The 14,867-nt window shown below is 42.8% G+C and overlaps 1 protein-coding gene across 1 annotated transcript in view; it reads right to left on the bottom strand.

The window, feature by feature from the left end:
• The window catches only part of lrrk1 (leucine-rich repeat kinase 1), a 94,591-nt gene that overhangs the window by 23,109 nt on the left and 56,615 nt on the right, over positions 1 to 14,867 (bottom strand). The window contains exons 25-28 of the mRNA XM_085165047.1: positions 14,557 to 14,860; positions 6,249 to 6,415; positions 1,466 to 1,669; positions 1,229 to 1,368 (exon numbers count right to left, since the gene is read on the bottom strand). Coding sequence (XP_085021173.1) covers positions 1,229 to 1,368; positions 1,466 to 1,669; positions 6,249 to 6,415; positions 14,557 to 14,860 — 815 coding nt within the window. The remainder of the gene's footprint in view (positions 1 to 1,228; positions 1,369 to 1,465; positions 1,670 to 6,248; positions 6,416 to 14,556; positions 14,861 to 14,867) is intronic.

Here is a 14,867-nt window from a genome sequence, read left to right as displayed (position 1 = left end):
ATTTACAGTGTTTTTAATAAAGGGAGAGCAAATAAATTAGCTCAGAATTCAAAAACAGGTGTATCAAAAAGAATTGTCTGATTTCAAAATGCTAATAATGGACATAGAAGCTTGCAGTTAAAACTTTAAAATACATGGCTGAATATAAAGTTTTACACACAATACACACAATGTTGACGGGCTCATGACATACGCTGTCCTACCCCAGCTGTTGTTATAAAACCGACCCACAACCATGTGACGCTCACTAATCCCTCCTAACAGTCCGTGTTACGATCGTTACCTGTGAAACTGGATGATTGGCTAATTCAATCTCGTGGATCTGCGGCTTCCCATCCTCATTATTAAGTAAATTTCATGACACAGACGCACACGCACCACAAGAAGTTGTTGATTTTCATGCTTTAGTGTTGCAGGTGTGTAATGTTTTTTAGGCTTTGTTCTTACAGGTGCAGTAGTTGGTGATATGTCGTACTTTCCATTTTTACGCTACCCTTTTATTGTGCTTTCGCCATCCTTCCTTTTTTCTTTTTCTCCTGCCTGTCAGCTTAGTACGGAGCCCCACAGGGGACATGGGAGAAAAAGAAATTAAGAGATCTCGCAAAAACTTTTGCAAAATCTCGCAAAACAAACTCAGGATCTCGCAAAAGTTTTAGCTGCATTCTTCGGAGGCCGCCAGCTCGAAGCCAACCGGGAGGTCGAGGCACGATGTGCCGGGAAAGCGGTGTTCCTCCCGGCTGTAGTAGGTCTCGACCTCCCGTTGGCTTCGAGATGGTGGGTGTCAGATCTCTGAAAACATCGGAGCACTTTTGCAAATATGTGATGTCTTGTAAACCGAGCAGATATCTGACATTTACTCAGCTACATTCACGCCTCAAAATATCTTAAAAGTGTATTTTGTGACCCAGAAAGTGTAATATTACAACTAAGTAGCTACCGCCATTGTTGGAATTCAACTTTTGCGAGATCTTTGCGAGCTTAGACATTGTCACACAACACATATAATGTAATAGCTGAAATAACACTAAAAGAAATGAATAAATACACAGATAAAAGAAACACATAAACAAGAGGAGCCTTTATAGAATTTATATCTCATCTTAATTCTGATTGTAAAAGCAGCCGAACAGGACAGAATTTAAAAAAAATGATAAAAAGAACAAAATTAATTGGACGAATCTTTTTGATGAACCATGTAAATTATAAAGCTTAAAAACATTTTACAGACCTCCAGAGACCACACCAGAATGTTATCAGATTTGAGGTCACAGAAGATGATGCTCTTTCTGTGAAGGTATCCCAGTCCTGCTGCAATCTGATAGGCTACTTTGAAGGTTAGCATGTGTCCAAGCGGCATGTACTTGAAGCCTAGAAAGACAAGACATATCTTCATATCTCAGTAATATCGAGCAAGTTTAAAAATCAACTTCAAATGGCAAATCAGAAGGTGAAGATCACTATGTACTTTTGCCTTTCTGCTTTTCCTCCAACACTGTGTTGAGGCTACCCAAGGGGGCTAACTGTAGGGCGAAGCAGAGTGGATGAATGCTGATGCCCACTAGCGAGACAATGCAGGGATGCTGGAGAGAGTGCAATGTGCTGGATTCCTGGCGAAACTCAGCAAAACTTCGATAGGCATTTGCAGACTGGAGGTGTTTCACCATGGTGTCTAAGACAATGAAGACAGAAAGACCATCAAAGTTAATTGATTTACATTTACTGGCAATTTACATTTTGTCAAATGACTAAATAGTATGGTAAAATAGAGAAAGCCAATATCCAGCTGAAAGCATTGAGTGTGAGAGCAGCTGATCGTGGCTGGCAAGGAAACCCGGTCCCTCCGTGGCCGATTACCCAGACTACGTGATGGCCTACTACGTGATGTGAATCCCTGCCATCCCGACCATCACTGCAACCAACCAGCTGATCTACACCATGGTAGATCATGGTAGTGGTCACTGAAATGCTTGGCTCCACCAAGAGCAGTACCCTCCATGGAGAAAGAGATTAGGCACAGAGGGAAACCAACTATTGGAGCTGCAGAAATGCCTGATGAGGAAACTGATGCCTAAGATATACAGCAAGCTGCCTAATCCTGCCAAGCAAATACTTACAGCCATTTGAAGAAACAGAAGCCAGGAGAACAAATCAGAATTTTCTTCACTAGTTTGTACTCGTAGTGGCAGGGGAACAAGGTGTGAACAACCCCACCAAGGCTGGAGGAAAAGAAGCAATACTGGAAAAGCATATGGGAGACCTGAACAGGATCCATCAGAGTAGCAGACATCCAGGAAAGAGTCTCAAGCATGAATGGCAGAAGGTAACTGTACTCCATGAGCGTCTGAACCAGCTGCTAATGGAGGAGACACATCTGGAACACCTAACTGAAGGCTGGACAGTTTCTTCTTCCCCAAGGATCCCCAAAAGGGACTGGTACCATCTAATTACTGGAAAATAACCTGCCTCAGCACAACATGAAAACTCCTGTTAGACATCACAAGGGTTAAGATGAACAAGCATGGTTTACAACATGAACAGGGCCCAGAAGAAAATTGGCATAAAGACCGGAGGGGGAAAATGCCAGCTACTGGTAGATAGAGCAGTCATTTTCAATGGTACAGCCATGAGAGTAGGGATGGGTATCGTTTAGGTTTTATCCGATACCGGTGCTTAAACGGTGCTCAAACCGGTGCTTAAAGAATGGAGAACACAAACTTTGTCCTAAAACCTCTCATGTTCAGCTGTTTTTTTGTAAAAAGATAACAATGTTAGCCTTTTCTGCAGCTATGGGGCATATATGGTATCACTCTTGGCTGGAAGCAGCTTAAACAATGGAAAAAAACACAAACTTTGTCCAAAAACCTCTCATGTTTAACTGTTTTCCACTTTTTCTTTGGTCATTTTAGCCTTTTTGTCCAGGGTGAAGGGAGTATCTGCCATCAAACAAGAAGACAGCCGCATGTAGCTATGATGATGTTTGCTAGTTCACCTTACATGCATTAATGTAATAACGTGGTTAGCCTACTCAGCGTAAATTACACACGAACAACATTAAGCTACTCACGCAGAGAAGAACGGCTGCTGCTGCATCATCATCATCATCATTTCTGCTACACTGGCAGGGCTAGGGGCCAGGACTCTCCTCTTCGGGTTTTTGGGGGATGTTGCAAACTCCGGGTCCGATAACAGGCACCACACCCGCAGTAGATGCGCTCGGTGTGAGGTCTCGCAGCAAGCTATTAAATACGGCGCATTTCTCAGCTTTTAAAAAAACGCTATGCGTCGCCAGGTGTTTCATCAGATTTGAGGTGTTACCTCCTTTGACAGTATCACAGTATCAGCTTAAAGCACTTGTTGCAGCTGCTGAGTTTGCATCTTTTGCTGTGAAGTACAGCCAGACTTTTGACCGCTTCGCCTTGGGCATTTTTAATCTGTAGCTCTGCTCTAAAAGAACATACGTACCTGGACCCGCCTACTATCCTCGGAAACGTAAAATGATTGGCTAGAATCTAAAGTGTATCACAGCTCAGGAAAATAAAGCACCGAAATGTGCGCTGCTTTTCGGTCTGGTTACTACTGTTTATGTCAGATGGCACCGGATACCGGTACCCATCCCTAGCCATGAGTGAATGAAAGAAAGCCTATAACTCAGTGCCTCACACATGGATCCTGGAATGCTAAGAACTGTACAAGATCAACAGAATCGTAAGAGCCTTCATCAAGAACTCAATGGTGATGTGGCAAACAACACTGTACACTAGAGCCAGATTTTCCAAAAACATGCCATATCCCCAGTGTTATTCTACACAGGCCTGAAGCCCCTCAGCGAGCTCCATTAACAAGACTTGCTATGAATACTGACTACAGATTGGAGCAAACATTAGCCTCCTCCTCTGCATGGGCCACTTCAACCTGTATGCGAGGAGTGAACAAGACATCAATTCACTGATCACAGCAACAGCACTGGAATGTCATTAGACTGCAGGAGTGCAGTCCACCCGACAGAGGGAGGAAGTAATCATATCTGAGGGGGTTTTACTACCAGAAGGCAACACTGACAATGTCAAATTACGTAGCATCCCATAAGCAAACGGGAACCACCAAATACCTGCAGATGGTAGCCCAAGTGCTGAGGAGTGAGCTGAACAGGAAGAATAAGGTCCAGGCAATCAAAGCCTGAGTTCTGCCCATCTCCAGATAATCAAATGCTTGGATAGAAACCACATCAAGACAAGTAAGCTCCTTACCATGGATGGCTTCACTCCAAATTCAGCACTGTAAGACTGTATACTAAGCAGAGGAAGAAGTCCAAAGAAAAGCAACAACTTGAGAAAGAAGAGGAGCAAGAACAGGAACCATAATGGAAGGACAGGCGGTGTGAACAGTGTAGGGGCTGATATAGAGAAATCCTATCAATGGCTGGACAAAGCGAGACTGAAAGACAGAACAGAGGCACTAATCATGGCAACACAGGAAAGAGCTCTAAGCACAACACTGGGATCTACCATAGTGACAGATACAGTTATACCAAGTGATAGCAACATCAGAAAGATGGAGTACGAGAAGCTTAAGATACACCATCCACGTACACATACACATTTATACATGTACACTAAACTACGCCAGCTTGAAGGGCCTGTTGTATATAGCCAGGTACTAGAGATAGGTTGATCATATTTAAATGGTAAATGAAACAGCTGCTCTGTACAAAAGGCAGACAGATTGCAAACATGTTCAATCTCTATGAGTTTTTTTGAATTAGCATAACTCAAAGCGACTCAACTATAGGGATGGGTACCGGTATCCGGTGCCATGATGGCACCAGTTCTGACATAAACGGTAGTAACCAGACCGAAAAGCAGCGCACATTTCGGTGCTTTTTTTTCCTGAATGTCATACACTTTGGATTCTAGCCAATCATTTTACCTTTGTAAGCGTAGTAGGCGGGTCCAGGTACGTACGTTCTTTTAGAGCAGAGCTACAGATTAAAAATGCCCAAGGTGAAGCGGTCAAAGTCTGGCTGTACTTCACAGCAAAATATGCAAACTCAGCAGCTGCAACAAGTGCTTTAAGCTGATACTGTGATACTGTCAAAGGAGGTAACACCTCAAATCTGATGAAACACCTGGCGACGCATAGCATTTTTTTAAAAGCCGAGAAATGCGCCGTATTTGATAGCTTGCTGCGAGACCTCACACCGAGCACATCTACTGCGGGTGTGGTGCCTGTTATCGACCCGGAGTTAGCAACATCCCCCAAAAACCCGAAGAGGAGAGTCCTGGCCCCTAGCCCTGCCAGTGTAGCAGAAATGATGAGGATGATGAAGCAGCAGCAGCCGTTCTTCTCTGCGTGAGTAGCTTAATGTTGTTCGTGTGTAATTTACGCTGAGTAGGCTAACCACGTTATTACATTAATGCATGTAAGGTGAACTAGCAAACACCATCATAGCTACATGCAGCTGTCTTCTTGTTTGATGGCAGATACTCCTTTCACCCTGGCCAAAAAGGCTGAAATGACCAAAGAAAAAGTGGAAAACAGTTAAACATGAGAGGTTTTTGGACAAAGTTTGTGTTTTTTCCATTGTTTAAGCTGCTTCCAGCCAAGAGTGATACCATATATGCCCCATAGCTGCAGAAAAGGCTAACATTGTTATCTTTTTACAAAAAAACAGCTGAACATGAGAGGTTTTTGGACAAAGTTTGTGTTCTCCATTCTTTAAGCACCGGTTTGAGCACCGTTTAAGCACCGGCACCGTTTCAAAAGTACCGGTTTGGCACCGGTATCGGATAAAACCTAAATGATACCCATCCCTACTCAACTAACTGGGTGTCAGCTGTTTGTATTTTGATTACATTCCCATAAAGCAAGTATGCTGCTGAGTGCAAATTTAATAGTTAAATGTGAACCTCTGTCTCTGAACTGATCACAGATAATTACGGTATTATCAGAAGAAAATTGCATATAATTGCCAACTTACCAGCCCATTCAGCTGCAGACTGACATCAGCCTGATAGAAAACTAATATCAGGTTTTAGTGATAGTGTTGGTATGCAGGAAAATCCCATTTTGAAGCAAAACAATGTGTTAAAAATGGCAAAAACATTTTATCGTGAGTGAAGTATTGTGACAGGATCATGTCATGGGGTGTCCAGCAATATTTTCCATCATCTGCTTTCCAAATATTCAGAGAGATGTTTTTATTTTGTTAAAATCTATATACTCAAAAAAACTCTGAAATGCTCCTCTACCTGTCTCGCTGATCGCCTGCTGTTGACACTTCTTGAAGTGGAAGCGTTTGATAGCTACTGGCTGGTTACTATATCGGGCTCGATAGATAATGGTCCCACTGCCACCCTGGCCAAGGATGTCACTTTCCTCCTCAGAATACTCCAGCTGGGACTTCTGCAAAAAGAGCCTAACACACACACACACACACACACACACATTAATCATCAAGTCCCAAACCTGACCATGTGCTTGTACTGTCTCACATAGATAATCAGTCTCATTTCAGTTGAGTGTAGAGAGAGTACCGTGTCACATTGAGTCACATTGAGTCACATTGAGTCACACTGAGCCACATTGAGTCACATTGAGCCACATTGAGTCACATTGAGTCACATTGAGCCACATTGAGTCACATTGAGCCTACCTTGGTCCTTACACAGAATTGGGAAACAAAGTAAATCAAACCAAAACAATAATGGGTTTTTGAGGACAGTGCTCACTTTGGGGGTAAAAACATAGCAGCTATATATCCAGAGATTATTTAGTATATGTGCAGTTACATCATGTTAGAGTTATAATGGAAAGACATCATGAAAAGTACTACAGAGAAGAATTATTGGTTTAACAACAGTATTATTACAAATGCACATTTCAATACACATGTGACACTTCATTGCTTTAAATATTTTAAGCAATCAGACGATAGTGTACTGACAGTTCACAAGTATGACTACGTATCATTTATGTGCTCTGCGTTAGAGGTCCTTTACCAGATCTTTATGTTCTGATGGCTTTCGATTCATTTCTTTGTGTGATCATCATTTACTTTAACACTGTTTTTGATCTATTTGTGTTTTCTTTCTTTTCACCCTACCAAATATTTTCTTTGGATATGTGTTGGCAACAGTCTTGACATGCTTTTTTTGTTCCCTTCCACTGAAGATCACATGCCACGAAGCCCTTTTCATGTTTGTGCTTTGTGTTCACGTCCTTTTTGCGCTGATTCTAAAGCTGTTAGTTTGATCTCCCTCCAAACAATATTGACTGAACGAGCAGCAAAAGAAGATCCAAACTACGCTTCACATAAACATCGTCATGAACTCACTCTGACTTTTGCTGTTTTGCTTCCACCAGGATAAAATCACACTTCATGCACAGCTCTCTCTCTCTCTCTCTCTGTACTTCAAGAACAGTTTCCCGTCTAAAAATCTGTTTTCTGCATTATTCGCTTGCTTGTTACGCACAAGTCTACCGTTCTTACAGCGCTGTCGGCCGATGTTTTTTTTCCCTTTTACTTACTTCCGAAAAGAAAACCTAATTTCTGCCGTTCAACAGGCTTCTGAACAAATTTAAACTTTTTAAAATTATGCAAAATGCAAAACGCCGTGTCTGTAATAAAACCGTAGTAGCTTCAGAGGTAATGTTCATGTGTTGATTAATGGTTTTCTTTCGTTTTTGATCGACTGCAGAATATTTTTATAAAATCCCAGGCCAGGAAAATCTCCTTCATGTGTTTGTGTTTTATCTTCAGCTACTTTGACACAAAGACATCTGCTGTGATACTCACACCTTTGATAAAGTCTTGAAAGTGTCAGCTTCCTTTTTATAGATACAAAAATATGTAAATGTACTGATCTGAATTATAATATTTCTGACTGAGGCAAAATTTCCCAGAATCAAATTCAATTGAATCGAATCGTGGATCAAATCGATTCAGGACCTTGTGAATCGGAATCAAATCGATTCTAGAAATCAGTGACGATCCCCAGCCCTAGTTGTGGGCACTCCAGCTCAGGCCTCCCTCCTCCTCCTGGGATGGATACGCAGTTGTTAGATGTGTATCCTGAGGTCTTCTGTACTCTTGTGAGCTGCAGGTGGCCTGGATCTCCTGGATCTACCTCTCTCTGCCTCTGCTCCTAAGGGCCATTATTGTGGCTTCCCACCTTTATTATCAGGTAGATTTTGTGACAAGATTGCTGATTTATGTATCTGTGCATTTCCATATTTTTGTGTTCCAGGTGCTTTATTGTTTTTTTTTTTAAACAGGTGCAGCAGTTGGTGCTTTTTTATTTCAATTTGTTATCCTAACAGATACAAACATGAACAGGAGGAGCTTATAGAAAATGTATACAGCTCATCTTGGAAAAACAAAATGTGTTATGCTCAACACTGCTGATTGCAAAAGCGGTGGGTTCAGGGGGCGGTGCTAGAGTTGGCTGTCTGGCCTACCTGGTGGTGATTTTAGTCATCTCCAGGACCCAGAGGAGAGGAATAGGCAGAGAGTAGAAAGCTATGGCAGCTCAGCACAGACAAAAGTGTGGTAAAAAGCAGACGACCTCTGTGTGTTTGCGGACCTTTCTACTCTCTACTTATTCTCCTCCTGCACATCCCAGCGCTGCCCCCTGACTCCATCACCCTGGGAGCTTGATAAAATGGAGCAGAAGTTAATGTAAATGACTTCAACATGAAGTGTCAGTGGAAGAATCCCAACACAGGAGAAAGAATAGCACAAGGAGAGGAAGTTTGTTTAAAACAAACAAACTTCCTCTCCTTAAAAGGAACGGACTTCAGCGTGAACGACCAATTTCCAAAAGAGATCCTGGAACGACGCAGGGTCCTCTTCCCAATCCGACGCGGCTTCGTCCAGAAGGGCTCCCGCGCTGTCATTGCTGTGGACCGGCTCTACGTGGACGGACAGCTTCACCGCGACCCCAACATCACTCCGTGGCTGTATTAACTTCACACCAGATAAGAATCCGCTACACCCTTTCCCCATCCACTCACACTAACTTGCATTAACATCTGTTTAACTTACCGGTATCAAATCGTATCTTAAGTGTGATATCATAGCAGAATGAACTCCGTCACTCTCCGTCAGTGATTTAATTGGAATGTTTCCAGGTTTTTTCCCCCTCTCGTTTTTATGCTGCTCACCCTCGTCCTTGGTTTCTTTCTTTCTTTCTTTCACTACTTCGATCACCTGCTTCCACACTCATCCACAAACAACATCATTTATTTCGACACATACGCACAGCACAATCATGCACAATCACACACAGTCATGCGCTCAACGGCAGCACATTTACATCAGTCAGACAGCGCACACAGTCGTATAGGATACACACACTTAAGCCAAGCCTACTCATATTAGTAAATATGCAGACACATAGTCAGACTCAGGGAGCATCTCGCCACACATTTTTTTCTCTCTCTCCTTCTCTTTATTTATGAACAAGTGATGTATTCTCTCCACCTGTCTAACTGGTTAAAAATATTATATAATTCCCCAACAGCTTGTGTCAGAACAAATGACCAAACATCCTCCAGCTTCTGTCTCCTGAGGGGCACCAGGCAGGGATGTCCACTCTCCCCTTCACTGTTTGCAATTTTTTATTGAACCACTAGCAGCAGCAATTAGACAGAATTCAGTAATTAAGGGCATAAAATGCAAGAACGTGGAACATAAAATCAGCCTTTATGCGGATGATGTGTTACTCTTTCTCCAAAACTCACAAACCAATATCTCTGTGGTGATTGAATTGATAAACTCTTTTGCAAGAATATCAGATTACTCAATTAACTGGTCAAAATCTACAGTCATTCCAATTAATTGCTCCTTCCACACCACTGCAATCGGGAAATATAAAATATTATGTATTAATATTTCTCCCAAGCTTGCAGATCTAACTAAATTAAATCCTATCCCACTTTTAAAGAAAGTAGAAGGTGATCTGGCTAGATGGAAATGTCTACCCATATCACTCATGGGAAGGGTTGCCGCTATAAAAATGATGGTATTACCAAAAATAAATTATTTATTCTCAATGATCCCAACTAAACCGCCACAAGATTGGTTCAGATCTCTAGATTCATGTATGTCCAAATTCCTTTGGAAAAATAAACCCCCACGTATAAGCTTAAAAACACTACAAAAGACCAAGGATAAAGGAGGATTAGAACTGCCTAACTTTCAGCACTACTTCTTAGCCAACAGGTTTCAGTTCATCTCAGGATGGCTAAAACAGACCCTCTTAGACGAACCTTGACTAGATGTAGAACAAGCACTTTGCAATAATCTAGAGATTTCAGATCTACCATTTATCAGCTCAAACATCCAACGACAGCGTCAACATTAGCTCTTCTCTGACAGCATGGTGGGAGTTTCTAAAATTGACGGAGTCTTCATTAATCCCATGCAAACGTACACCTATCTGGAACAACCCTGACATATTACAAAACAATAATATGATAAACTTTTCAGATTGGAGTGGTAAAGGAATCAAATACTTAGAACATATACTAGAAGGAACAGAATTTATTCCATTTCACAGACTAGTTACACAGTATGGGATCAATAAACACCACCAAGTGTGGTTCAGTTTCTTACTCTTAAAACCCCAAAATTACTTTCCAAAATATACAGAATGCTTTCTAAAACAGATGAGTCAATATCACTTCCTATTGCAAAATGGGAAGCGGATTTATCAGTTAACTTAGACCAAAACCTTTGGTCTCAGATTTGCTTAAAAACCTTTCATTTAATTAGAAATCCCAGTCTTCAATTAATTCAATACAAAATCCTACATAGAGTGCAAAACGTATGACGCCTTTTGTATGGCCTGCTTTAACAACGTGCTAACAACGTGCTAACCTTATTTACAATCAATATTGTATGGATGTAATAATGATGCTAAAGATACAGAGTAAGATACAGAGGATGTTCCAGATGGGTTATACGTCTACCAACAACTGCTCACACTGCCAAACTAATTCACCGGACAATTATATCCACGCTCTTTGGTTCTGTCCACCAGTTCAGAAGTTTTGGCGCGAGATATGTGAAGACTTATCAAAGTGTCTGTATGTGTCTAATGTAACATTCCAACTTCCCCCTTAGTGTGTTTGTTGAGCAGCTTACATAATGTCACTTCAGAAAAGAATATAGCCCATATGGTTTTCACTGCCCTATGCATCGCCAAGAAAACAGTCCTCATGAACTGGAAAAATAAAAATAATCTTAATTCTAACCAATATAGAAATTATCTATTAGATTACTTTAGTCTTGATACAGGCGGGTGAGTGTATGGGGGCCCAGCCCTGGCGCATGGTGCCGCCAGTGCATCGAGCCTCCTGGGGGGCTCTTCAACTGGTGGGGGAGGTTGTTACATCTTGCAGGAGCTCTCCTCTCTTCAGGAACTCTCTCTGCAGGAGGGGGAGATACAGGAGAGGTGGAGGAAGCTCTCAGCCTGGGCGTCTATTGTCTTGTGTAGTCTGGAAGATGAGTGGATGACGGGGTGGGGGCAGTTTTCTCTGTGGTGGGGTCGGGTGGGCTGTCCCGGGCTCTGTGGGGCCAGGCGGCGCTGCTGAACTGGGCCCCGGTCCAGATGGGCCTGGGCCCCCTTTCCCTGGCGGGTTGCAGAATATGGGGGTGCCTACTGGGGTCAGTGGGGGAGCTGGCCCCAGGGAGGGGTCACTTGCCCCTCCCTTCCTTCCCTCCCCATCTCCAGCTGCCTCCCTCTTCCCGCTCCACCACAATCACCCACACATGCAGGGCCTTGGGGTAAAGGTGTGTCAGCAGGGTGCAGGGAAGGCTCCCCCCCCCCCCTGTCCCCTTCTGGCTGCCTGTGCCTCAATTTTATCTCACAACTTAGACATTCACATTACTCACACTCTCATAACACATACATATAGGATCTTGGGGGTGGGCACGCTACACGGAATCCAAAAGACCATCAGGGTGTACACCTCACCCCTGGCGTCGTTGCCCACCTCTCAATTTTAAATACACGTAGACACTGAGGGCTAGCAGGAGGGGCTATGCCCTTACCTGCTGCTCTCTGGCAGGTAGCTCCATGCCCTCCTGGGTTTTAAATGCACCTTAGAACACACATACATCAACACCACATATGAGCGGGCGGAGGGAGGTTTTGGAGTCTTCACACACCCCCGTTCTCTGCTGCCTGCTGGAGCGGGGGGCCGGGAGGAGGAGTTGGCCGTCCGACTGGGGTCTGGAGTGTGGGGCCTCCCTGCTGCTGCCGAGTCGGGGCGGTCTGCTTCTCCCCACCGCAGGGAAAAGGGTAACACCACCTGTGTCTGGGTGCAGTTTCCCCCTCCAGGGGCAAAGGTACCTAGACCTGGGCTTGGGGAGTGTGATTGTGTGTACAGCGTCTCTTTATGTCTGTCTCCACGTTGGGTGAGTGTTGAGTAAGTGCATATGAGAGCATGAGGGTGGGAATGGATGTTTGTATCTGTGTGTGCCTGTAACACACGGGTCCCTTGTAACTCTTGTTTGGTGTTGCGTATTCTAGATGACTGATGTCAGAAAAAAACAACAACAATTATTCCTTAACAAACAGGCGCCTCAGAAACACATGGAAAAACCACACAGCCACAGCAACCTGCTATCCCATTATTCAACCAGCATTTGTTGCAAGTCAGCCAGTGTTGTTGGTCACTCTGTATGAACAGCAAGCACACCCAGGCTGATCCTACAAGTTTTAAATGGGGTTGAGGTCATGCCTGCAGGCAGGTCATTCCATCCTTTCCACTCCCAAATTCTGGTAGTAGTCTCTAATAAAACTTGCTCTGCTTGGTTGAACGCTGTCATCGTGGAAGATGGAGTTTGACTCCAGACTGTGGTGCTATAGGATTGCCACGTATTCCAAAATCTCATCTCGATAGCTCTCTGCATTGAGATAGTTTCCAGTGATGACAAGCCTCGTCTCCACTAGCTGTTACCCTGTTCGTTTATTTGTCATATATAAGTAATGTAGAAATGTTTAGCTTATTTTAGAGTTTAGAAATGTGTTAACAAAGGCCTGACTGTAATGAACTTAGGAGTAGATTGTAGGAGACCCCTCCCCCAGTTGAACTGTGAAAGGTCTCAACATTTGACCTGGATAACTGTGGTCTGGAAGGGAAATGGGTTTTTTATGACCTCTAGGGAGTCACCTACACCCACAGTGTTTTAACTGTCACGCACACTCACTCACGTGCACACACATACACACAGGTATGCGTACACAGTCACACACGAGCACTCACATAGACACAGACACAGTTTGCAGCACACTGTGGGGGGGTTTTATGATGGGGACGCCTCTATAAAGATGGCTGTAACTAACAAAGGGGTGAAGATTTTGCAGAGGGACACACCGGCCTCGTCTTCCCTTCTAGAAGTGCATGCTTAAATGAAGATGAATAAAGATGAATAAAGGTTTTGTGAAATAACTACTGAGTTCTTGGTCCGGTGCCGTCTCTGGATGCCTCAACGAATAAAAGAACCGGGGGTAGAACTGATTTCGTAACAGTAACAATGGCACATGAGTGAAATTCTTGGGCTCTGAGCTGCTTCAATGTTGCATGCAGAAAAGTAAAATTGCACATAAAGTAACAATAAAATAAACAATATAAATAGAGAATATAAAAATGCAAAAGCAAAAATGCAGTGTAGAAACAAAACCTCTATGCCCTGTGTGAAAAAGTGATTGCCCCCTAAACCTAATAACTTGTTGGGCCACTCTTAGAACAAACAACTCCAATCAAGCATTTGCGATTAACTGACGGGTTTTCAAGCATGAAGGTCATACTACAGCATCTCAATCAGACTCAGGTCAGGACTTTGACAAGGACACTCCAAAGTGTTCATTTTGTTTTATTTAGAGGTAGTGTGTTGGTGTGTTGTGGTTCGTTTCCTGCTGCAGAACCCACTTGCGCTTCAGGTTGAACATTTTGGAACAACCAAATTCAATGATTTGGATGGGTGAGTGAATACTTTTGGCAATTAGTGTAATAATAAAACGACTTCATATAGCAAAAGGCAACTAGTGACAATTTCTGAATGGTCATATTTCACTATAATGCAAAATAAAGCATGTAGAACATTTTACTAGAAGCACTTTATAATCACAAAAACGAAGAAAATGCTATTTCCATTCAAAGGCTGGCGTTTCTCGGTGGTATTCTAATTATAACTTAGAAAATAATAAAATCAACTTTCTTGTTGTTTTTCTCTAGTGTCTCCAGCAAAATATGGTTTGAATTCTACACTATATAATGCAAAACTACTATCAAACATCTGGCATCCAGAAAAAAAGAAACAAATGATAATTTATTATGTGTACATATTAACCATACAACATATTAAAGTTAAGAGTTTCTTAAATAAGGGCTTTTAACCTCGGACCTTGATTTCTGTCCTGCTATCTTGCCTTGCGCCTGTGTTTTTCTTTGAAATTAAATGATGAGAAACTTTAAAGTCAAGCTCACAATTAACCAGCAGAGTAAGATTTCATATGTTTCAGTCTAATATGAAATTTTAGAGTTTACCGTGCAGGGAAGTCAGTCATGAAGAGTTCTGGGACCAGCTCCTGAAGAGGAACTGGCTGATCGGGATGCAGAGGACACACGATGTGTTCCTTCTCCACTGCAGCCAGTACGCAGTCCTCCATGTTAAAATAATAGACCCCTGCTTCTCTTCCTTTGTCATCTTCACATTTTACACCATCTCCATCCTTGCTGTGTTCATTGGCTGGGAACTCAACCTGATTCTTTTGGCCCAGGGAGGCACAGAGAGAACAGGGGGCATACTGCTCTACAAGAAGACTCCCATCACTTTCACTGCCAGTCAAAGCTGGAAG

The sequence above is a fragment of the Neolamprologus multifasciatus genome, chromosome 1, assembly GCF_963576455.1.
Source record: "Neolamprologus multifasciatus chromosome 1, fNeoMul1.2, whole genome shotgun sequence".
NCBI lineage: Eukaryota > Metazoa > Chordata > Actinopteri > Cichliformes > Cichlidae > Neolamprologus > Neolamprologus multifasciatus.
The sequence above is the reverse complement of the archived record's forward strand: the minus strand, read 5'-3'. Positions and strand labels throughout refer to the sequence as shown.